This window comes from Nannobrachium achirus (assembly GCF_963921795.1).
Source record: "Nannobrachium achirus genome assembly, chromosome: 10".
NCBI lineage: Eukaryota > Metazoa > Chordata > Actinopteri > Myctophiformes > Myctophidae > Nannobrachium > Nannobrachium achirus.
The window spans coordinates 61,595,348-61,621,879 of record NC_137819.1 but is presented as its reverse complement, the minus strand read 5'-3'; the positions used below and the strand labels follow the sequence as shown (position 1 = coordinate 61,621,879).

The 26,532-nt window shown below is 42.3% G+C and overlaps 1 protein-coding gene across 1 annotated transcript in view; it reads left to right on the top strand.

Annotated features, from left to right (window-relative positions):
• LOC308293202 (tRNA dimethylallyltransferase-like) overlaps positions 1-26,532 on the top strand; it is a gene marked incomplete at both ends in the record, with an annotated part of 73,435 nt that overhangs the window by 26,187 nt on the left and 20,716 nt on the right. The window contains 7 exons of the mRNA XM_080735639.1: positions 5,013-5,147; positions 9,876-10,013; positions 11,967-12,127; positions 12,728-12,870; positions 13,841-13,952; positions 23,918-24,030; positions 24,189-24,266. Coding sequence (XP_080591765.1) covers positions 5,013-5,147; positions 9,876-10,013; positions 11,967-12,127; positions 12,728-12,870; positions 13,841-13,952; positions 23,918-24,030; positions 24,189-24,266 — 880 coding nt within the window. The remainder of the gene's footprint in view (positions 1-5,012; positions 5,148-9,875; positions 10,014-11,966; positions 12,128-12,727; positions 12,871-13,840; positions 13,953-23,917; positions 24,031-24,188; positions 24,267-26,532) is intronic.

Below are 26,532 nucleotides of genomic sequence, written 5' to 3'. Positions count from 1 at the left end.
CTAGTATGCATATAATACATACATGCATGCATACAGACGGCTTATAGACGGCTTGGCCTTCTGCCATGCACTGTAATGTAAGAACTGACTCTGTAAGTTGGAGTAGCAGCTTTACACCAGCACAGATGTACATAATACTTTTAATAAGCTTACTAAGGTTGGTACAACCTATTTTATAAGAACTAGAATTATACTGTAGTGTATAGCTTGTTGCCAGATTGTTACTTTTAAATGGAGTTCAGAACAGACAATGTGAAAGCAGGCAGATATGGTGAATAGCACTGGTTGACAGGCCCGTAGAATTCAATGCATTAACAATAGCCATCTGTTCATTTACCGTTTAGTTTGGAAACCCCTGATTAATTGATCAAATGTTCTCTCCCTTACCGAGAGCGGTGCTAAAACGTCTGTGCTCACAGATGCAACCCAAAAACCATGAACTCGTTTGTGAAGTTTCATCATTTCTATAAACTCTTTCTATAAACTCTGGATCCAAGTGAAGCTGTCAAATCGATACCTGGCACTAGGGACGGGACGATGATCGTTATTATCGTTTATCGTGATGAAAAACACTCACAATAATCGTATCGCGGACATTCTAATATATCGTGAAGTTATCCTCCATCATACACTGGGATCAATACACCTTTGATCCACTGAAACCCTCTACAATTGGTAAAACACACCCGTAAACATACTTGATCCAGTCTTTTTTCACTCTACCAAATCTCTTTGCCAGAAAATAGCCGAGCTTGTAGATCTGCTATTTTTTGGCAAACCCTCTGCCCCAGAATATGGATGGCGTTCAAGTGGTTGATACAAAAGTGGCATTTTAAGAGTATAAGGCATATTTTTATCAGAGCATTACTACTATAGGACTGCCTCCTGAAACTTGACCATTCTAACATATTAGTTGGAGAGACCTCAGTCATTAAACAGCCTTTACGGTTTTTCCCTTAAGAGCTTCATTTGACCAGGAACACGTGTTCCACTTCTGTCTCGTTACTCCAACTTGGATGAAACTAAAGTTGGGCATAATGAGACCGTTACCAAACGATAATTGAAATCGTTGCATTGGAGTACTGCTGAATCAGATTTGCCTGGGAAATGGCTAGAGACATACCAATTACCAAATGGTAAAAGATACTTATAATATACGTACTTGATACCGTCTTTTTTCACTCTCAATCAAATGTCTTTGCCAAAAAAAATAGCAGATCTATAAGCTCACAACTTGTCGTGAACTTGTAGATCTGCAATTTTTTGGCAAATGTTCCGCCCCAGGATACTGGATTTTGATTAGTGCGATAATATCGTAAATCGTGATTTCTTTTGTCACAAAAAAACTGATTGAGATTTTCATATGGTCCCATCCCTAGTGTGTGCGCGCCAGCTTGCGTATGCGTGCCAGATGATCAGCGGTAGTAGTTGACACGCTGCTGTAGATGATCAGCGGTAGTAGTTGACACGCTGCTGTAGATGATCAGCGGTAGTAGTTGACACGCTGCTGTAGATGATCAGCGGTAGTAGTTGACACGCTGCTGTAGATGATCAGCGGTAGTAGTTGACACGCTGCTGTAGATGATCAGCGGTAGTAGTTGACACGCTGCTGTAGATGATCAGCGGTAGTAGTTGACACGCTGCTGTAGATGATCAGCGGTAGTAGTTGACACGCTGCTGTAGATGATCAGCGGTAGTAGTTGACACGCTGCTGTAGATGATCAGCGGTAGTAGTTGACACGCTGCTGTAGATGATCAGCGGTAGTAGTTGACACGCTGCTGTAGATGATCAGCGGTAGTAGTTGACACGCTGCTGTAGATGATCAGCGGTAGTAGTTGACACGCTGCTGTAGATGATCAGCGGTAGTAGTTGACACGCTGCTGTAGATGATCAGCGGTAGTAGTTGACACGCTGCTGTAGATGATCAGCGGTAGTAGTTGACACGCTGCTGTAGATGATCAGTGGTAGTAGTTGACACGCTGCTGTAGATGATCAGTGGTAGTAGTTGACACGCTGCTGTAGATGATCAGCAGTAGTAGTTGACACGCTGCTGTAGATGATCAGCGGTAGTAGTTGACACGCTGCTGTAGATGATCAGCGGTAGTAGTTGACACGCTGCTGTAGATGATCAGCGGTAGTAGTTGACACGCTGCTGTAGATGATCAGCAGTAGTAGTTGACACGCTGCTGTAGATGATCAGCGGTAGTAGTTGACACGCTGCTGTAGATGATCAGTGGTAGTAGTTGACACGCTGCTGTAGATGATCAGCGGTAGTAGTTGACACGCTGCTGTAGATGATCAGCAGTAGTAGTTGACACGCTGCTGTAGATGATCAGCGGTAGTAGTTGACACGCTGCTGTAGATGATCAGCGGTAGTAGTTGACACGCTGCTGTAGATGATCAGTGGTAGTAGTTGACACGCTGCTGTAACATTCTGCGAGGAAGCCCCTCGCTTGGTGATGCAATCTGGACAGGGGTGTAGGTGTCAGGGACGTACAGAGAATTTTAGAGAGGCAGGGGCTAAAATGTCTAAAAGGAAATATTGAAAATAGCAGACCTCCAAGCTTGGAGGTCTGCTATTTTCAATGCGTGATACCACACTGAACTAATAGCATAATCAAGTGAATACTGGAGATACGGCGTAACGTCATGGATTTCTACACAGGTAGGGCAATTCTTTCAACATAAGATGCTGCATTCAAGTTCAGGAGAGTTTGGACAAGGCAATTTTCTTGAATGCTGCCTTCAGGTATGGCATGGAAAGAGGGCATTTGCATTTCTTTCACCATAGTAAGAATTGATTGATTGATTGAAGACTTTATTAGAAGTTTGCATAGGAAAAGGTACAGTTTCATGACGGTACAGTTCACTGGTACAAGGTCTACTAAAAGGAGATCCTAGAAAAGACTAAGCTTATTTCCACAGGAAACCATTAAAGTATCTCATATAACATTGAATGACAGATGAATAGAACACAGTACTATGCAGTAGATATGTAAATAAAATAAAATGAAAGAACAAAAAAAAAAAGAAAACAGTAAGTCTAAACAAACAGTAAGTATATACAAAGAAGGGGCAGGGGAGGGTAGAACTGCATTCATGGTATGGAGGAGAGGGCACTTTTTACAGGAGGATAAAAGGGCAGGGGCTCAAGCCCCCTTTGATGTCTATGTGTGCACGTGCCTGGCAGGTGTTATGTGTGTGTTATGGTTCAGCGTGTGCTCCGCAACGCTGCCAATGACAGACCTGCTCGTTCACGCACGGCCCTCGTTCCGCCTTGGTGCCCGCGCCACACACACTGCTGTATCGTAGGGTTGACTGTTCAAAGCCACCCCATTGGTAAACAGAACAAATACCCTGGAATATACCAGGAGGTTGTCTTCACTTCAGCCAATCCTTGACCCAGGTGTGTTTACTGTATGTAGTACAGTAACTGCTGCTCTGTTCAGATTTATGACTAGTTTTATGTCCTCACATAATGCATGTGTGGCAACACACACTGCAGCATATATAACTAGTAAGACACCTCAGAGCTCGCCCTAAAGGGCGAGGTCGTGCTACAGTGATGTGGACATCAGGGATGTGGACATCAGGGATCTCCATATATGGGCATAAAAGGGATTTGTTCCTCCGGGCATCACAGGGATCTCTATAACAGGGCATCATGAATATTGATGACATCAGGGAACTCCATATATGGGCATAAAGGGGATTCTGTTAGTGTGACGTCACAGTGTGAAGCCAGAGCGTGATGTCAGAGCGGCAAACCCATTCTGGTAGAGTGGTTCCCCTGACATCACAAGTGACATCAGAGCAGCCAAACCCATAGACCGTAAAAATGTGTCCACGTCTACAAGGACGCGGACAAGCTGTGATGTTTCTCATAGTAGACTATAGTTAGGGGTGGGCGATATGGAAAAATACAATATCACCATATTTTCCAGAGCTGTATCACGATACACGATTTTATCACGATTGTTGTTGTCACATAGTTTTTTATGGTTATTTTTCAAGTTACTTGACAAAAACTAGAGACTCTGGGTTCCTTTTGGGAGGTCTAAATTGAACTTTACAAGTATGTATACAAATGAAACCAAATGGACCCTTACGGGTCCATTTGGTTTCATTTGTATACTGTCAGAGTTAAGTGGAGATGTTGACATTTTTTAAGTTTGAGAACTACTGATTTAGACCAAAATGCAGTTTTAAATTTAATTCTGCAATGAATCTCTGTATTAACGATTAAACAGGATTTTTTTACAAGGCTCTCTCAATTGTATCACGATATATATGATGCCTCTGAAAAGGCATATCGTGGAGATATTGTATCATCTCAACCATAATTATCACCATATCGCCCACCCCTACCTATAGTCATAGACAAGTATGAACTTCATACTTCATGAACCAAAGCTTAAAGGAGCTATAGTCAACTTTTTCTTGAAAAACGGATGCTAAAATAAAAATTATGTTTCGAAAATATTTTTATAAAAAAAATAAGCTTCATATATGTGTTTCTATTCAAAAATGACAAAAAGAAAAACGTAAAATAATGATAAAATAATCATTTTGGCCATTGTCAGACCAACACTTTGTTTACATTCTAGTCTATAGACTAGGATGTAAACAAAGTGTTGGCCCAGGGCTTTTAAGCCGTGACATCATTTTGTAGGCAGAGGAGAATCTGCCCCCAGAGCATTTTCTGTCCCTCGCTATTTCAAAAAACAACGACTAAAAAATAACGACTAAAGTATAATTCTAACACTTTCCTTTCAACAACAAAGAGAAGAAAAATGTGTAAATAGTAAAAATAGTAAAAAGATTCACGGAAACTGGGGGCAGAAATTCTCCTCTGCCTACAAAATGATGTCATACTTAACAGCCCCTATCTTTATTTTCCACAATATGATCACTATTTACTACCATCATATTTCTGCACTGCTGGTGGTCACGTCCCCTTTGCTTGGTTCCCTCGCTGCGTGCTGATTGGCTGTGCTTGGTGTGTTGTCAGGTGTATCGCGGCCTAGACGTCATCACCAACAAGGTGACTCCAGAGGAGCAGGCCCAGTGCAGACACCACATGATCAGCTTCATGGACCCTCTGGTGAGCAGCTACACGGTGATGGACTTCAGGAACAAAGCGCTGGCTCTGATATCCTTCCTGTCACGGCAAGGGAACAAAGGGACGATATTTAGCGTCGCAACTGCTGTCCAAAGTGTCTGGTGTCACCCTGCACCACCTTTACCGGGGCATAATAATGTGCCAGAAATTGATTTGTCTGGATTAGGGATGTTAACAATTCATCTAAAATTGATTAATTGCCTTTAAGAAATTATTCGATTACAATAAACAATTATAATTAATCGTTTTATTTAAAAAAAAAAAATAAGAAAAAACAGTATATATATATATATATATATATATATATATATATATATATTTCTTTGCCTAGTGAAAGTTACAGGTATGGTGTGTGTGATATCAAATGTGTAATCATTGTCACAGTAATCATATTCCATCATATTCAAGGGCTTTTCGGGCTGTTAAGTATGACATCATTTTGTAGGCAGAGGAGAATTTCTGCCCCCAGTTTCCGTGAATCTTTTTACTATTTTTACTATTTACACATTTTTCTTCTCTTTGTTGTTGAAAGGAAAGTGTTAGAATTATACTTTAGTCGTTATTTTTGTCTCGGATCTGTTGAAATAGCGAGGGACAGAAAATACTCTGGGGGCAGAGTTCTCCTCTGCCTACAAAATGATGTCACGGCTTAAAAGCCCCTATGCAATGGGGAGGTGTGTGTCTGTCTGTCTCTGTCTGTGTGTCCAGCAATTATGTTTCTGCACTCTTTTTCGGGTCCGGACGAGAATTTTCCATTTGATCCTAAAAAACACCCCTTATCAATTAATCAAATTGATAAGGTTATCAACTATCAATTAATTAATTAATCAATAATTTGCATCCCTAGTCTGACTCTTTACTTTTTTTAATTGGTGTGTGGCTGACCGCTTTGGTTTTCATTGGAGGCATGCCGTGGATATGTACGGCGCCCACACGCCTATGGGAATGCGTTATGTGCATGTGTGCGCCGGCCGGGGACTTGTGTAAGCGCGAGAAAAGTGTCCTGGTTTTCGTTGTCTCGCTGCAGATGTTTCAGTGAAATGTGAAGTGAGCTCACAGGAGGAGATATTAATAGTTAGAGACTGTCTCTCTGGCATACACACGCACGTACACACACACACACACACACACGCACACACACACACACACACACACACACACACACACACACACACACACACACACACACACACACACACACACACACACACACACACACACACAAACGCACACACACGCCCACGCAGTAGGCACTCACATCCTCCTGCAGACACGGGCTGTCACACAGATGTGAAGAGAGGAGGCAATAACTAGAAAGAGTATTAATAGATCACACACACACACACACACACACACACACACACACACACACACACACACACACACACACACACACACACACACACGTACGTTCAGTCACCAGTGCGGCGAGAGGCTGCAGTAGCTCTAAGAATAGGCTGGGTGCAGCAGTGCTGCTAGCCTGGCCGGTGGAAAGGAGGAGAGATGAATAAAGAGATTAGGATGGAAAGCAAGGCGGCAGGCAGAGAGAAGAGTTGAGCGGGAGAGAGAGAGGATGTGATGGTGTTCTAGAACAGTGGTTCTCAACCTTTTCAGGCTGAGACCCCCAAAATAATCATATTTTAACTGGGGACCCCCCACCCTGACGAGCAATAAGATGACACGGTTCTATTGTGAAAATAGCCGATCTACATGCTCACAATGCCTCGCGTCGCGAGGCGTTGTGAGCATGTAGATCGGCTATTTTCACAATTTCTGCCTCTAATATTTGCCAATTTGGCCAATGTTTAATTTATCATTTTAGAGGTTTTAAAAAGTCCTTAAATTGTCACTTTAGAAATTTGCAGATATCTTCTATACACGTAAACTTTATGTTGGTTTGTTTACTGTTGAGTGAGAAAACAATGTTGCACATTAAGTTAATCATCTGGGGACCCCTCAAAATAATTTGGGGACCCCCCTGGGGGTCCCGACCCACAGGTTGAGAACCACTGTTCTAGAAGACTGAGAGGCTCCAGAGGACATAATGATGCATCATGAGCTATCAATCCTTCACTCAACACGCTGCTCACATAGAACCTTCTCCCCTGCCCCTCTCACCCACTCATTGTGCATTTCCGCGATGGTTGTTGGTAGGGATGAGACGATTTGAAAATGTCATATCACGATTATTGTGACAAAAGAAATCGCGATCTATGATATTATCACGATAGTCAAAATCCATTATCCCGGGGCGGAACATTTGCCGAAAAATGGCAGATCTACAAGCTCACAACGTGACGCGTTGTGAGCTTGTAGATCTGCTATTTCTTTGGCAAAGACGTCTGATAGAGAGTGAAATACTGTATCAAGTACATATATTATAAGAGGGTTTAAGTGGTACCGGATATCTGGCAAATAATGGGTGAATTGTTCCCAGTGCATGACGGAGGACGATATCACGATAAATTAAATCTCCGTGATACGATTATCGTGAGTGTTTTTCATCACGATACGCGATAAATATTATCGTCCCATCTCTAGTTGTTGGAGGAGTCTTTTAGGGACGGGAAGATAATCGCTATTATCGTTTATCGTGATAAAAAACACTGACGATAATCGTTATCCTGGAGATTTAAATGTATGGTGGAATTGTCCTCCGTCATGCACTGGGATCAGATCTGCATCCCTGCACATCTGGTACCATTTAAACCCTCCAATACTTTATAATAGTATTTTTTTCACTCTACCAAATCTCTTTAACAAAAAATAACCAATCTACAAGCTTGTAGATCTGTTATTTTTTGGAAAATGTTCCGCCCTAGGATATTAGATGTTGGGGATATTTTGATTATCGCGATGATATCGTAAATCACAATTTCTTTGGTCACAATAATCATGACATGAAATGTTCATATTGTCCCATACAGTACCTAGTGTCTTTACTCGTTCGTCACCTCAGCCTCTCTAGACTCCTTTCTCTTTTCCACTGCACCTCGTTCTCTTCCTATGTTTGTTTTCTGCCCTCTGCCTCTCTCCATCCTGTGTTGCAGGCACGTGCACACAAAGACATCAAAGGGGGCTTGAGCCCCTGCCCTTTTACCCATCTCTAAAAAGTGCCCTCTCCAGACCATGAATGCAGTTTTTACTATAGTGAAAGAAATGTAAACGCCCCCTCTTTCCATGCCACACCTGAAGGCAGCATTCAAGAGAATTGCCTTTTCCAAACTCTCCTGAAGTTGAATGCAGCATCTTATTGTTGAAAGAATTGCCCTCTCTGTAGAAATCAAGCATTGAAAATAGCCGACCTCCAAGCTCGCAACGCGTCGCGCTGCGACGCATTGTGAGCTTGGAGGTCGGCTATTTTCGATATTTTCACCAAAAAGCCCTTTTAGAAATTTCAGCCCCTGCCTCTCTAACATTCTCTGCACGTCCCTGCTGTGTTGAGCACCTCTGTCTGTCACCCAACAGGGATGCAAGGATTTCTGTTTCTGTTTTCTTTTTTCTTTGGAGCATTTCTGTGTGCTCATGTGTGTGTGTGTGGGCGCGTGCGTGCAAGCATGCATGCGTAGTTGCGTACACAATGTGCGGTGGAGCGGAAGGTTGAGCGATGACACCTGATGGGCCTTATCTTGTCCTAGCAGTTATTTAACCCGTTTAGGCCTAGAATTATTGACTGCTTTAACCAGTGAAAAATAGCAGATCTACAAGCTCGCAGCGCGGCACTCGGTGCCGCGCTGTGAGCTTGTATATCTGCTATTTTTCAATAGTTAAAGCATAAAATAATGAAACACAAAATGTGTACCCGTTCTGAATGGGTTAATTACGTCCGCTTGGAGACGGAGGGACGGATGTGACAGGGAGGAGACGGAGGGAGGGATGTGACAGGGAGGAGGAGGAGAAGAGGGAGGAGGAAAGTGAAAGGTGGGAGACAAGAACCCCAAGGGAGGAGGAAAGAAGGGAGCGACGGAGAAGATGTGATGTCTGACACACCAGCATGCTCACAGATAACCTGATCTGTCTGCGTAGTGACGGGAGGCGTGTGAGAGAGGGAGTTTGAGCAGTTGGTTCAAATACAATCTAGGGGTGGGCCATATGGTGATGAATAGCATTGAGGTAATACTACAAAGTCTCCACGATATGCCTTTAAAGAGATATCATATGTATCGTGATACAATGAGGGAGCCTTGTAACAAATCCTGTTGAGTTGTTAATACAGAGATTCATTGCAGAATTCAATTTAAACCTGCATTTTGGTCAAAATCAGAAGTTCTCAAACTTTAAAAAGTCAAGATCTCCCCTTAACCGGATGGACCCGTAAGGGTCCATTTGGTTTCATTTGTACACTGTCAGAGTTACATGCTTGTAAGGTTCAATTTAGACCTCCCAAAAGGAACCCAGAGAGTGCCTGGACCCCACTTTGAGGACCACTTGTCCAATGGTCTCACTATTCAGTCGTTAATCGCAATTATTTGAGTGACAATTAATCGCCATGTAAAACGTGACAGCCCTACTTTTCATACATTTTCAAGAATTCTAAAAATAACAGATCTACAAGCTGTGTGTGAGCTCTCTATTTATGGTATTTTGGAAAATGTTCACATATATTGACAAGCCCAAAATGGGCATGCCCGATGCCACGCGCCATATTGAAAGTGCTTAACCTTGGGGCCATTTACGCACTAATATGTTAGTATTCCTATTACGTCTTTTTGTTCAAACTGTATATTATTTATTGCCTTTATGTAGTTGTAGGATGCATGTCCTGTGTCTTCCTTAACGCACTCCCACATCCATGACATGCACAGCAGAGACAAGCTGCCAATCATCGTTGGAGGAACCAACTATTATATCGAGTCCCTGCTGTGGAAGGTTCTGGTGGACACGGAGGAGGTGGGTACCAGAGGAGTCCATTCTGCGTGATATCTACAGTAAATGTAACGGCAATCTGGCAAGTCCCGGAAAAGACGCGCTGTGATTGGCCAGGCGTCATTTGAGTGGCAGCCTCGCGAGGCCCCTCCCCTACGCGAGGCTTTTCGTCCCCTACTAATACAGACAGAATGCCCTTCCCAGCACCTGTACCTCCGTGGCTTGGTGTATTGGTCTCTAGGATCCCAATCCATGCGCCCCGGGTTCGTATCCCGGTCATGCCACTTTTTCTTGCTACACCCCACGGAGGTTAGGTTTAGGGTTAGGGGTAGAGTTGGGTTGTCTAAAAGATAACATGTAGAGGAGGTTTGGTTTAGGGTTAGGGGTAGAGTTGGGTTGTCTAAAAGATAACATGTAGAGGAGGTTAGGTTTAGGGTTAGGGGTAGAGTTGGGTTGTCTAAAAGATAACATGTAGAGGAGGTTAGGTTTAGGGTTAGGGGTAGAGTTGGGTTGTCTAAAAGATAACATGTAGAGGAGGTTAGGTTTAGGGTTAGGGGTAGAGTTGGGTTGTCTAAAAGATAACATGTAGAGGAGGTTAGGTTTAGGGTTAGGGGTAGAGTTGGGTTGTCTAAAAGATAACATGTAGAGGAGGTTAGGTTTAGGGTTAGGGGTAGAGTTGGGTTGTCTAAAAGATAACATGTACACATAGCGACAATGCGGCTCAAAGGGACTGTAGTGTCTTGGACTGCAGCAGGCCAATCACACGCTGCCAGGGCGGGGCTTGCCAGATAGCCGTTACGAAAGACATCACGCGTCCATTCTGATGGAAAATAAATGTTAGGATTTGGAACCTAAATCCCATTGTTCTGATATTAGAGGAGATAACCAGGTGTGGAATTCCTTTACTACCTCCCTTAAAACATGTAGCTCGCTGGCATCCTTCAAAACTGCCCTGAAAACTCACCTTTCAGGAGGCCAGAGAAGGAGGTAGTTATCACTTCTCCCATAGACAGGCCAGAAGTGAGCACCCCACCACCTTGTTTCCCCTATCCTATACATAGTGTTTTTATAACTGCGATATTATTGAATGATTTCTTTGCTTGCTATTTATTATGTCCATGAATTAAATACAGAGGGCTTCCAACGTAAAAAAGACAGTTAAAGGTCTTATTTGGGATGTTCCTAACTTCCTATTAGGCAGGGTGTTTAACTGTACTTGTACTGTACTACATTTCAATTGAATTGACTATACTTGTACTGTTCTCCATTTTTGTCTAATAAAATAATCTATCAATCAATCAATAATTTAGAGTGTGGAAGAAAAAAAATCATATTTCTCACGTCATCATGTTGCCGTTGCAAAATGATGACGTGTTTGATGTCAATGCAATCATGCTAGTGATGATTCTCTGTGACAAATCGGTAATCTGCAGACAAGACATTTCACGTCACGTTTGGTATCGCCTCAGCTCACTTGGAACCTCGATGAAGGTAATTACTAAAGAGTACCAGGTACCTTTGCCAAATGGAAAATTAAACGAGGTCGGTAAAGTCAAGTTGCTGGTTGCGACCGTCAGGTCGCAGTTACTATCAAAAGACCCACCGGCTGTCTGTCTGTCTGTCAGTCTGTCCGTCACGTCACACTTTTGCCCCAACCGCAAACCACAACCTCCACCCCTCATTTCTCACATGGCCCTCTTCTAGTGCCACCATCAGGCCGATTTTTGCAAAACACATTTTTGGACACTGCTCCTACAGATTTTGGCCTAAAATCACGCAAAGCTGTACACAGTATCTCTAAAGTCATGTCATCAACATGGATCTGTCCCATTTCCCATATTCCCTCCAGATTGGCTACAATTGCCTTCTAAAGTTTGTGTATGCAGCGTGACGGTCGCTTATCTCCCGATTAGGGAGTCTTACTGGTACTATGAATAGCTCCTTATGGTTCCATCACATGAAATGTCCCTCTCACAGCTGGGGAATGACGAGTCAAAGAAAGGACGGGGAGGCGGGTCTCCTGACAGGAAGGTGGAGCTTGAACAACTGGGCGGAGCTGAGCTGCACCAGAGACTGACGCAGGTGGATCCGGCAATGGCTGCCATGTTGCACCCCAATGATACACGCAAGATTGCCAGGTTGGTCTAGTAATGGTCTAGTAGGGACGTGCTGGCCATTGGGAAAAGCGGGACAACTCCCGAACGGCCGGTTCATTCCTGGCCAGGAAAACAATACAAATAAAATGTCGGCCTTCGTTCCATTTTGGTGGCTGGGCGGCCAACAAAATAAATCGTCACAGTCGGGCAGAAACCTCGTATCTCCAAGTTTCAAATTTGTACATTTCTTCGCAAAGCAAAGCCCTGCTTCATCATACAAGGCTGTCGCACAAAAGTTGTGAAAACAGCAGATCTACAGTAGATCGGCTGTTTTCACTAGTTTAAATCATTTTTAAAATGGTTTTGGACATACAAGGTTGTGTACAGTGTGTACGTACACGTACACACTGGCGGTGCCGCGCTGTGAGCTTTTAGATCTGCTATTTTTTCTATAGTTGAAGCATTCAATAATCTCAGGCCTAAATGGGTTGAATAATTCTAGGCCTAAATGGGTTGAATAATTCTAGGCCTAAATGGGTTGAATAATTCTAGGCCTAAATGGGTTGAGGGGATGGATGGATGGATGGATGGATGGATGGATGATGGATGTCTGACCGTGTCTTGCATGTCTGACGTCGTCAGGAGCCTACAGGTCCACGAGCAGACGGGCATGCCGCACAGCTATTGGCTGGAGCAGCAGAAGGCCCAAGAGGGAGGCGGAGGCCTGGGGGGCCCGCTGAGGTACCCGGACCCCTGCATCTTCTGGCTGCACGCCAACATGGATGGTAAGGAGGGCACGTCTTCTTTTTGGCAGCGATCTCCGCTTCTCAGAGCAATATGAATGTCTATGTTAACTTCTTGGGATGCCATTATTTTTGTAGTTATTTGAGTGCCAATTCAAGTTCATTCATTCAAAATTTCTAACCACAGCCGACTGCCACGGCCCAGTGTCGCCGTGAAAAAGCTGTGAGCTTGTATATCTGCTTGTAGATCTGCTATTTTTGAAAAAATATGTGTATTTTCAAAGCAAATGTTTGTAACTCAAATTTTGATTCTGGGTGGTCCCTGGAACTAGATATTTTGAGATGGGGGTCCGTGGCCAAATACATATCATTTTGGGGGTCCTTCACGTGAAAAGGTTTGAGCACCACTGACACAGTAGTCTCTGAAGAACAGACTAACTGAGCTCCAGTTAAGTGAAAAAGACCTTTTCTTTGACGATGGCTGGCCAGATTGTTGACATAGAAACATAGGTTTTTCAAAAAAAAACCTTAGAAGGATTCAAAAGACACTTATAGAATCGGGTCAAAATTCTAATTTTCACGATTTTTCAAAAATAGCAGATCTACCAGCTCGCAGCGCGGCACTCGGTGCCGCGCTGTGAGCTTGTATATCTGCTATTTTTCTATGGCGCTGTTAAGTCTGACATCATTTTGTAGGCAGAGGAGACTTTTTGCCCCCAGTGCCCGTGACTCTTTTTATTTACACATTTTTCTTCTCTTTGTTGTTAAAAGGAAAGTGTTAGAATTATACTTTAGTCGTTATTTTTGTCTCGGATCTGTTGAAATAGCGAGGAACAGATATTGACAATAAATCTGCTTGGAGGTCTGACTACAAAATGATGTCACGGCTTAAAAGCCCCATAGTTAAAGCATAAAATAATGATACACAATAATGTGTACCCGTTCTTAATAGAAAGCCCAATAACTCTCCGTGTCTCTGTTTTATTCTCTTCTCTCCCTCCCTGGCCTTTAGCTCTGGACAAGAGGCTGGACGCCCGTGTGGACGACATGCTGTCTGCAGGACTGATAGAGGAGCTGCGACACTTTCACCTGAGCTTCAACACACAGAAGATCCAGGATCACAGGTAGCACACACACCTTTCACCTGAGCTTCAACACACAGAGGCTCCAGGATCACAGGTAGCACACACACCTTTCACCTGAGCTTCAACACACAGAGGCTCCAGGATCACAGGTAGCACACACACCTGAGCTTCAACACACAGAGGCTCCAGGATCACAGGTAGCAAACACACCTTTCACCTGAGCTTCAACACACAGAGGCTCCAGGATCACAGGTAGCACACACACCTGAGCTTCAACACACAGAAGCTCCAGGATCACAGGTAGCACACACACCTTTCACCTGAGCTTCAACACACAGAGGCTCCAGGATCACAGGTAGCACACACACCTGAGCTTCAACACACAGAAGCTCCAGGATCACAGGTAGCAAACACACCTGAGCTTCAACACACAGAAGCTCCAGGATCACAGGTAGCAAACACACCTGAGCTTCAACACACAGAGGCTCCAGGATCACAGGTAGCAAACACACCTGAGCTTCAACACACAGAGGCTCCAGGATCACAGGTAGCAAACACACCTTTCACCTGAGCTTCAACACACAGAGGCTCCAGGACCACAGGTAGCACACACACCTTTCACCTGAGCTTCAACAAACAGAGGCTCCAGGATCACAGGTAGCACACACACCTTTCACCTGAGCTTCAACACACAGAGGCTCCAGGATCACAGGTAGCACACACACCTTTCACCTGAGCTTCAACACACAGAGGCTCCAGGATCACAGGTAGCACACACACCTTTCACCTGAGCTTCAACACACAGAGGCTCCAGGATCACAGGTAGCACACACACCTTTCACCTGAGCTTCAACACACAGAGGCTCCAGGATCACAGGTAGCACACACACCTGGAGAGGGTGCAAACCCCTGCCTGCACCAAGAGGTCTCGTTGACTTGACTTTTTGACTCTTTGCGACCCAACAGTTAATCATCACTTTAGGGGCAGCCAGAGTTAACTAACAGGCAGCGACTGTTAGAGATGGGATTTATGGCTCTTTGAAGTGAGCCGGATCTCTGGGATCCGTTCCTTTCAAAGAGCCGTTCAAAAGACTGGCTCATTCTACTAGTTACTTTGTAGATTTTGATTATAATTACAAATAACTTCAACCCTATATACATTTATACAGGGCATATACAGGTACAAACCTGCCATTTGAAAATAGCCGATCTACAACGCGACGCATTGTGAGCTTGTAGATCTGCTATTTTAAAATGATTTTTCTACATTTTACTCATTGGAAAACCTGCAAAACAGGACATCCTGCATAATGAGTACGTTCTAATATTGGTACTTTAAGTACATTTTGCTACCAATACATTTTTACTTTTACTCAAGTACATTAACATTCCAAACTTCTACTTGACTGCAGTATTGATATTGTTACTTAAAGGCCCTACACCATGCTTTTAAAACTATATTTTTTGTATAAATATATGCTCAAAATTGAGTCTTAGACAGGTTTTAACCCTCAACAAACACTCTGACCATTCTTTTTGTTTGTTCTAGCTCTACTATAATGAGGCTCTCCATCTGCAATACCAAAACGGCCTCTGTTTGCTCAGGGGCGCATCTAGTGGGGTTTTTCCAGAAGTTTTTTGAAAAAAAAAAAGTTTTTGAAAAAAAAAGTTTTTTGAAAAGTGTTTTGAAAAAAAAAAAGTTTTTTGGAAAAAAGTTTTTGAAAAAAAAAGTTTTTTGAAAAAAAAAGTTTTTTGAAAATAAAATTTGAAAAAAAGTTTTGAAATTTTTTTTTTTGAATTTTTTTTTTTACTTTTTTACAGTTTTTGAAAAAAAAGTTTTTTTGGAAATTTTTTTTTTGAAAAAAAATCTTGAAAAAAAAATTTTTTTGAAACATTTTTTTTTTTTACTCTGAAAAAAAAACGGGAAAACGCGTGTGACGTCACATGCGTCAACTCTCAGAACAGCACTGTTCTGAGAACCTGTGGAAAGCTTTTCATCTCTGTCTTCCCAAAACCAGAGAAAGACACAATGTACAGAAATAGGACTTTGTGAGGATAGAAGGTGCCAGTGGGACCCCAAAAAAAGGTTTTAAAATAGAAAAAGTGAAAATTCATGGTGTAGGTCCTTTAAGTAAAGAAATTGAGTACTTTTCCCACCACTGTTCATTTCATTAGAAAGGAACGGCTCCCTATACTGTGAACCGAATCCGAATCGTTCATTTCAAAGAGCCTTTCAAAAGATTCGATTCGTTCGCGAACGTCCCACCTCTACCGACTGTCTGGAAACTCACCTGCAACTTGTGTGGGTGGGCGGTAAGGATGGCTATCAGCCTGGGACCACCTAAGATCCGTGTTCTCTGACTGTCTCTCCCCAAATAGGGATGGGACCAGTGTTGTTTTTGACAGCAAATTTTAATTTAGTTTTAGTCATAGTCTTTTGAATAAAATGTCATTTAGTTTTAGTCATAATTTAGTCACCTGAAAAGTTTTAGTTTTAGTCTAATTTTAGTCGACTAAATATCATAAGATTTTATGGCGACTAAATCTACAGTTGATTTAGTCAACTAAAATGTATTTTGGCAGGCCTTGATGGCATCGTGATGAATGATTTTACACTTGGTGTGTGCTGAAAATAGCCGTTCTACAAGGTCACAACGCGTCGTGTTGCGACCTTGTAGATCTGCTATTTTCAGCACACAACACCTGAGAGCAACCAAACATAAAATGACTCTCTTCTCCACTAACGTTTTAGTCTAGTTTTTATTTTGTTGACGAAATTGTCAATATATTTAGTCTTAGTTTTAGTCATCACAGCTTAGTTTTTATTTCGTTTTTATTTAGTTTTCGTCAGTGAAAAAAACGCAGTCGACAAACATTTTTCGTCATAGTTTTGGTCAACAAAATCAACACTAGATGGGACGATATGAAAATCCCATATCGCGTTTATTGTGACCAAAGAAAGCGCAATTTACGATATTATAGCAATAATCAGAAATATCCTCAACATCCATTATCCTGGGGCGGAACATTTGCCCAAAAAATTGCTGATCTACACGCTCACAACGCGTCTCAACGCCTACAAACTTGTAGATCAGCAATTCTTTGGCAAAGAGATTTGATAGAGAGTGAAAAAAAGACAGTATCAAGTATGTATATTATAATTATGTTTTACCAATTGAGGGTTTAAATGGTACTGGTTATCTCTGTTGTCGGGCCTAAACCTCCTAAATCCAAAATGTTCATTTTGGAGTTAGGAGGTTTTGACCGAAGGGCTTTTTACTACTTTTCATTGGTTCAATATTATTTTAACCAACACACAGACGTAAAGGGTGTTCAATAGCACATATTTATGGAGAAAAGAGAGGGCCAATCGGGTGGAGTTAGCTGGTTTGGCAGAAAGTGTGGAGTTAGGAGGTTTTGTCCAATTATTTTAACACTTTAGCCCTGCTTTATGCCAAAAAAAAATGTTAAACCTGAAAAATGGAGTTAAGAGGTTTTGGGCCAAACAGTGACGATTATGCAGCTCTTCTTGTAGATCTGCTGATTTCGTTTAGTTTTGTGCGACAGTCTTGTATGGTGAAGCAGGTCTTTCCCACTGAGCACGCCGTCTAAAAGTGGTCTAATAGACGTATAGATTTGAAAGTTTTTTAGTTGTCTAAACTTAGACTAGACGACTAATAGACTTCTAATAGTCGTCTAAATATAGACCGTCTACATTTAGACGACTATTAGAAGTATATTAGTCGTCTAGTCTAAGTTTAGACAACTAAAAAACTTTCAAATCTATACGTCTATTAGACTTTTAGACGGCGTGCTCACTGGGTTGCTTTACGAAAAAAAAACATCAAAATGTGAAACTTGGAGATACAAGTTTTCTGCCCGACCGTGACGATATCCAAGGTGACGTGAGTTCAGCCGTGCAGTTATATATCCAGCAGCATGTTCAAACAGGTCACACACTACGCTCTGCTCCCTCCTAAGAGGCTCACACACTGAAGTAGAGGCAGCCTAGCAGAGGCGTCACAGGGGGGGGGATGTGGGACTGAGTTACCAGGGCCCAAGGTGGAGGGGCCTTCATTATTTTATGCTTTAGCTATTGAAAAATAGCAGATATACAAGCTCACAGCGCGGCACCGAGTGCCGCACCGCGAGCTTGTAGATCTGCTATTTTTGAAAAGTCGTGAAAATCTTTGAATATAATGTATTTTTTAAGCAAACGTTTGTAACTCGGATTTAGCTTCTGGGGGTCCCTGGAGCTAAATATTTTGAGATGAGGGTCCGTGGCCAAATACATATCATTTTGGCTGGGGGTCTTTGACATGAAAAGGTTTGAGCACCACTGACATGGAAACATAGGTTTTTCAAAAAACCTTGCAGCGCTGTGAGCTTGTATATCTATTTTTCAATAGTTAAATCACAAAATATGAACATTCATGGGGGGGCCCAGAATCTGGTGCGACACCCCTGCAGCCTAGTACTACATAATGGAGAGTGAGGGTCTGTATGGGTACATCGTGATCACGAGTGTGAATACATTTTTAAGTGTGATTCTGTATTAGCCAATACCTTTGTACATCATATATACCATATTAAAGGACATTTTTTTTCACAACAAGGGTTCATATTTTAGATTGCAATTAGAGAAAAGGAAAGATGAGCGTTAAAATGTTTTTATTTACTGATTTCTATCATTCTAGTGATTTTAACTATTTTGATTTCAGTGGGTGTGGGCATGTGTACAAGTGGCTAAATATGTATTTTTTTTAGACACAATCTTTTTTTCTCTAATTACAATCTAAAATATGAACCCTTGTTGTAAATAATAATAATAATAATAATAAGTTGTCCTTTGAGAAATGTACAGAAAAATTAGATTTGTGAACATTTATTTCCAGGCTCCAGATTATATTTTCAATACATTTTATACCCCCAAAATGACTTTTTCTATTGATTACTCACGCCATGGAGACTTGAGTTCAATAATATTATTTTCCATTTGTCGCATTCCTAAGACAAAAATGGGATTATTTACCCCCATTGATTCCGGATGGGGACCCAAATGCATTTGGGTCCCCATCAGGAATCAGTGGGGGTACATTTATTGTAATCAAATTATTGTCTTAGGAATGCGGCAAATACCCCCAAAAATATTATTGAACTCAAGTCTCCATGGCATTGAGTAATCAATAGAAAAGATCATTTTGGGGGTGAACTACTGTTTTGAAACATACAGATTCTTCACTCTTCAGAAGACAGGACAGTCAGTCAGGAAGTATTGCTCCTGCCAACTGTGTGTGTGTGTGTGTGTGTGTGTGTGTGTGTGTGTGTGTGTGTGTGTGTGTGTGTGTGTGTGTGTGTGTGTGTGTGTGTGTGTGTGTGTGTGTGTGTGTGTGTGTGTGTGTGTGTGTGTGTGTGTGTGTGTGTGTACCCGTTCTTACTACCCAGTGAGCACCGGAAATAGTTTTTCACCAACAGAGTGAGGACATTTTTGGAAAGTGAGGATATTTTGCGGTCCTCACTAAACTTAGGGGTTGTGTTAAGGGTTAGAGTTAGAGTTAGGGGTTAGGTTTAGGGTTAGGGGTTAGGGTAAGGCCACAGGACTTGCATAAAAATGAATGGAAGTCTATATAATGTCCTCAGTATGTAGCAAAAACGAGTATGTGTGTGTGTGTGTGTGTGTGTGCGCGTGTACTTGCATGCATGCGTGCGCGCTTTCATGCATGTTTCTGACTGGGGTGTGGCTGCAGGAAATTGATGCACTGGTGGCACCGTGCCCAGCATGTCGCCCTCTGCCCAATCACCTCACCCCCCCCCCCCCCCTCCTCCCCATCGCACGATCAGACCATCCCACCCATCAATCACTCCCCCCTCCCCTCCTCTCTCCATCTCTGCAACTACTCCACTCCTTTCCCTCTCTGCCTCACAAACAATCTGATCACCCAAGCACTTTTATCTCTCTGTCTCTCTCTCTCTCTCAGGGGTGTCACAAGGGGGGGGGGGAAACTAAATATTTTGAGATGGGGGTCTGTGGCCAAATACATATCATTTCGGGGTCCTTCACATGAAAAGGTTTGAGCACCACTGACATAGAAACATAGATTTTTCAAAAAAAACCTTAGAAGGTTTTGAAATATTCAAAGACACAATTTTCACGTTTTTTCAAAAATAGCAGATCTACAAGCTCGCTGCGCTGCGAGCTTGTATAAATTGTAAATGGTAAATGGTGCATTTATATAGCGCTTTAAGCGCTTTACATAGATTGTGCATTACATTCACCCATTCACACACACATTCATACACCGGTGGCAGAGGAAACCGGGAGCAATGTGGGGTTCAGAGTCTTGCCCAAGGACCCTTCGACATTAACTCAGGGGGAGCCCGGATTCGAACTGGGAACCCTTCGTGCTCTAATAACGGTTTCTCTACCCCTGAGCCATGCCGCCCCGCATATCTGCTGTTTTTCAATAGTTAAAGTACCCAGGGTCCAGAATTTGGTGCAACACCCCTGCCCCCCCCCCCCCCCCCCTCTCTCTCTCTCTCTCTCTCTCTCTCTCTCTCTCTCTCTCTCTCTCTCTCTCTCTCTCTCTCTCTCTCTCTCTCTCTCTCTCTCTGTCTGTCTCCCTCAGTGGCGTCGGTTCAGCAAAAGCTAAGGTATGGCAACATGACTGGTGTCAAGAAAAGACATCAGTCATGTTGCCATACCTTAGCAACAAGAAGTACATTTTATTCCCCCTGTAGCCAAGGTATGGCAGCTGACATAGCTTGCCATACCCAATTGACACCTCTGCTCTTTCTCTGTGTCTCTCTCTCTCTCTCTCTCTCTCTCTCTCTCTCTCTCTCTGTGAGGTTGGCCAGACATCAAGGTCAAATCTCTCCCTCTCCTCGCTCTTTCCCTCCCTTGACTCTGCATTTCCTGTGTGCTCCGGCCCTATTCTCAGGTTTCTGTCTCTGGTACAGTACTGTACATCTGCCCATTTAGTCATGTTCATATTTCTGCTCTTTTCCTCTCTACGTTTCTTTTATGGTCTCTCTAGGGATGGGACGATTATGAACATTTCATATCACGATTTATTGTAACAAAAGAATATCGCGATTTACGATATTATCGCGATAATCAAAATCCATTATCCTGGGGCGGAACATTTGCCAAAAAATAGCATATGCCAGGCGGGTAAAAGACTCATAACAGCTTCCAAATAAAAAAAATCGCATTCTATGGCCTTCCTTTGTTTACATGCAAACCTATGGAAGCAGAGCTATGACGCAGCCTCAGACCGGATCCGGAAACCTAGATCCGGTCAAAACAGGAAATGCGGCCGGATACAGTTAGGAGGCGGGCCTAAAGAGTCTGAATCGGCGATAAACAGCGATCATACTTTTTTTTTAAAAACTCTTTATTTCTCAATGATTTAAAATTTTTCCAACAATATAAAACAATAAGACGATAAGCAAGACAGATATAAAAGTAGATCAAAAATAAGATACAGGTACATAAATAAAAATACAATAAAATACAATAAAATATAAAATATAAGAGGTCATGGGACGCCCGGCACAGTTGTCATGCAGTTATATTTATAGGATTAGTAAATAACATGTACATGTAGGATATCATCAACCTTCATAAAGAATCAGTTGCTTCACCCAAATGTCTTAGCCATTTCTCCCATTTCCTTTCTCCTGCCTCCTTTTGGAGTCTCAGAGAGTAGGTCATTTGTTCCATAAGATGCAATTGTTTCACAATGTTAACATATAGGTCTATAGTAGGGCATTTTTTCTGTAACCAATTCTTAGTTATGGCTTTTTTACTTGCCACAAGTAGTATCTTGAGTAAATACTTTTAATTGTTTTAATGATTAAAGCTAATTAAATCTTCGGGTTGCTCGGGCAGGGCGGTACAGCGGGAAATCTTTGGTTTCGTCTGGGATCGCGGCAAATGAGTTAAACAAACACAAACACACATTTAGGAGGAATATTGCATAATCTTCACCAGACTCTTGGCCGGGTGCTACAGATTTTAGGCCGCTTGGCCCGCCTGGCCAATAAAGTGCTGCAGGAAACCCTGCCGTTGATCAATACAAATTCATTACAAATTTTACGCAACCCCTATGCCCTAAATTTACAGTATCCAATTATGTTGACCACTTTTTTCTACTGCCAATATGGTAATACTTGCTATTAACAGATTACCATCTCAATTTCCTAAATGCAAATATGTGATAAATCACACTTTCATCACACATTGATGTCACTTTTTACAATATCTTTTTTGTTTGAGAGGTCTCATAACCCTTTGCAGCAGTTCCAGTCAAGTTGCTTCAACCTTAACCCATCTAGAACGGGTACACATTATTGCGTATCATTATTTTATGCTTTAACTATTGAAAAATAGCAGATATACAAGCTCACAGCGCGGCACCGAGTGCCGCGCTGCGAGCTTGTATATCTGCTATTTTTGAAAAATCCTGAAAATTAGAATTTTGACCCGATTCTATAAGTGTCTTTTGAATCCTTCTAAGATTTTTTGAAAAACCTGTGTTTCCATCTCAGCAATCTGGCCAGCCATCGTCAAAGAAAAGGTCCTTTTCACTTAACTGGAGCTCAGTTAGTCTGTTTTTGAGAGACTACTATGTCAGTGGTGCTCAAACCTTTTCATGTGAAGGACCCTCCAAAATTATATGTATTTGGCCACGGACCCCCATCTCAAAATATTTAGTTCCAGGGACCACCCAGAAGCAAAATTTGAGTTACAAACGTTCGCTTTGAAAATACATATATTCAACGATTTGCACAAATTTTCACGACTTTTTAAAAAATAGCAGATCTACAAGCTCGCTGCGAGCAATGTGAGCTTGCTTATCTGCTATTTTTTACTGGTTAAAGCATTCAATAATTCGAGGCCTAAATGGGTTGTTAATGGACGTACATTAGCCATCCAGTTTATTGTAGACCAGTGGTTTAAGCGTACTGCTGGTTGTCTGAGCAGGTACAGTGTATTGTCTGAACATGAACAAGCTTCAGGCCTCTGCCTGCTGCTCTCCTCAGCCTAACGTCACCGCAGCCTAGCCAGGGGTGTCTCACCACATTCTGGGCCCTGGGGGTACAAGGATTCACCTGCGGGGCCCCCCCCCATGAATGTTCTTCATAGGGGGAGGGGGTTTAACCCATTTAGACTGGGAACGCATTATCACGCATTATTTTGTGCTTTAACTATTGAAAAATAGCAGATATATAAGCTCACAGTGCGGCACCGAGTGCCACGCTGCGAGCTTGTAAATCTGCTATTTTTGAAAAAAATTGAAAACGTGTGCAAGTCTTTGAATATTTCAAAGGTTTTTTGAAAAATCTATGTTTCTATGTCAGTGGTGCTCAAACTTTTTCATGTGAAGGACTCCCAAAATAAGTATTTGGCCACAGACCCCCATCTCAAAATATTGAGTTCCAGGGACCCCCCAGAAGCAAAATTTGACTTACAAATGCAGACCTATTTGTATTGATGCCAATACTTTTGTACATTTTGGATTCTGGTCTTTTACTTGTAACAGAGTATTGCTTGAAAATGTAAAAAATACATATATTCAAAGATTTGCACACATTTTCACGAGCAGTTCTACAAGCTCGCAGCTGCGCTGTGAGCTTGTATATCTGCTATTTTTCAATAGTTAAAGTAGTGTATAAAATAGTCAAGGGCCCTCCACCTTGGGCCCTAGTAACTCAGTCACACTTTCCCCCCCATTGTGACGCCCCTGAGCCAGAGTCCTGGCCATAGACTGTAAAAAAAATATGGACGATGCGAAGCCATTGGTTTCTATGCGGCAAAAATGACGCATAGATGGGTGTCGCTATTGCAGAAAGGTTGTAGAACATCTTTGAATATCTTTGAGAATCTTTGCCTATGATGACATGCCCAGAATGGAGATGGATTATTAATCAATGAATGTATTAACTCATCAATAATGGATTGAATCCCTAATGATGTCCTCTCCTCCTCCTCCTCTCCTCAGTCAGGACTATCAGCATGGGATCTTCCAGTCGATAGGTTTTAAGGAGTTCCATGAGTTCCTGACCGCTCCAGAGAGCATCACCCAGGAGGAGAAGGACCTCCTCAAACACAGAGGTCAGGCCACAGCTCACATACTAATCACAGCCATGGAGATTCATTGATCCTTGCACTGGTTGATGGATCAACTGGCAAAAAATCAATTCATAGATTCGTTCTTTTTTTTTTTTTTTTGTACGTCTTCTCAATCCATATGTGTCTCTCATTCTCCGCAGGTATTGAAGCGTTGAAGGTCGCTACAAGACGATATGCCCGAAAACAGAACAAATGGGTCCGCAACCGTTTCCTCAAACGTGAGTGCCTCCCCTGTGTGTACACTTGATTTGCGAGGGGGCAAATCTCCCCGCAAGTAGAACTTCAGGAATAGACATTGTGAGGGCAATTTTCCTGCTCCTCACAAGGGAAATGTTTGATTTTATGGCAAAAAGTGATATATAAGGTTATTGCAAGATTGTAGATGGGTTATTTTGGTGTCGCACCACTCAGGCTTTAAGTTTAGAAAAATGGCGGAAAAAACGATATACAAAATATTGATCTCCTCGTCCTCACAAGTATCATAATAGCACCATTGGTGTGTGTTAGGGATGGGACGATAAGCCATATTATCGTTTATCGTGATAAAAACCACTCACGATAGTCGTGGAGATTTAATTTATCGTGAAATCGTCCTCCGTCATGCACTGGGATCAATTCACCTTTTATTTGCCGAGCTGCATATACAGTACTACTAAAAATACTAAAGGTACTTATAATATATATGTACTTGATAGTCTTTTTTTTCACTCTCTATCAAATGTTTTTGCCAAAAAATAGCCGATCTACAAGCTCACAATGCGACGCTTGCGTGCGTGCGTGCGGGCGTGCGGGCGTGCGTGCGTGCGTGCGTGCGTGCGTGCGTGCGTGCGTGCGTGCGCCTTTCCAGAGCCTTTCTAACCACCATTCACTTAACATGATGGGTTTTACACACCCCATTAACCCATTTAGGCCTGGGCATATTGACTGCTTTAACTATTGAAAAATAGCAGATATACAAGCTCACAGCGCGCGCTGCGAGCTTGTAGATCTGCTATTTTTGAAAAAGTCGTGAAAATATGTGCAAATCTTTGAATATATGTATTTTCAAAGCGAACGTTATAGTGACTCAAATTTACTTCTGGGGGGTCCCTGGAACTAAATATTTTGAGATGGGGGTCCGTGGCCAAATATATATCATTTTGGGGGTCCTTCACATGAAAAGGTTTGAGAACCACTGACATGGTAGTCTCTAAAGAACAGACTAACTGAGCTCCAGTTGAGTGAAAAGGACCTTTTCTTTGACGATGGCTAGCCAGATTGCTGACATAGAAATATAGGTTTTTCAAAAAAACCTTAGAAGGATTCAAAAGACACTTATAGAATCGTGTCAAAATTCAAATTTTCACGATTTAAAAAAAATAGCAGATCTACAAGCTCGCAGCGCGGCACTCGGTGCCGCGCTGTGAGCTTGTATATCTGCTATTTTTCAATAGTTAAAGCATAAAATAATGAAACACAAATTGTGTACCCGTTCTGAATGGGTTAAACACACTAGAACCCCGCCCCCCCCAGTCGCTGCGTAGTTCAATCTGCTACTGTAGATAATCAAGTTGTATGCAGTAATGTGGTGTGTCAGGGCCCATGTCCCCTAAATCAATTCGATCAATATGGGAAGCAGCGTTCCACCAGAGGTTAAAAGATCTATAATGGTGTGAAGCCATTTTTACTTCCAGAAGTTTAAATAACCCCGAATGAAGTGATAACCGTTAGGGGTTGCAACCGTTGATCAAACGAATGAATTAATCCATTAAAAGAAATACCGATAGTAGGCAATATACAAGCTCAAAATGCGTTGCGGCCACGACATGTTGTGAACTTGTAGCTGGGCTGTAGTCGCGATGTTTGCACGACACCATTGTACAGTATGACAAAGTATAAATGGGGCTTTAGTGGTTAATTAGACTACTGTAATCGATTTGGTTGATAAAATAAAATAAGGTTTTCCACCAGTCGCAATTCTCGATTATTACAATTAATCAGAAAAGTAATCGATAGAATAATCACTAAAAAGATAATTGATAGTTGTTGTGCCCGGTTAGCTCAGTCGGTAGAGCTCTCGCCTTTGTACCGCAAGGTCATGGGTTCGATTCCGGGCACCGCCAATGAGTATGAGTAGCGCGGCTTGGGAAGTCGTGCGGCAAGTACTGGGAGCTGATGGTAGGTGTGGCACTCCACCTCAGCAGTCCATCTCCCAGGGGTCTAGCGCATTGTAACAGGGACAGACTCCCGCGTGTTACCGGCTGATACCGACAATAAGCCACTCCCGACCTACTTGTTACTTGATAGTTGTTGCAGCCCTAACGACCACATAGAACCCTAACGACCACATAGAACCCAGCTGAACTGACCTCAGTTTGGTGCGTATGTTTCTACATTTATTTGAATATGTACCATATGTGGGGTTTTTTTAATACCCCAGTTTCACTTTATTTTTATTTTTACGTGGCCCACATCTAAAGCTTCATCTAAACACTTCCAATCTCG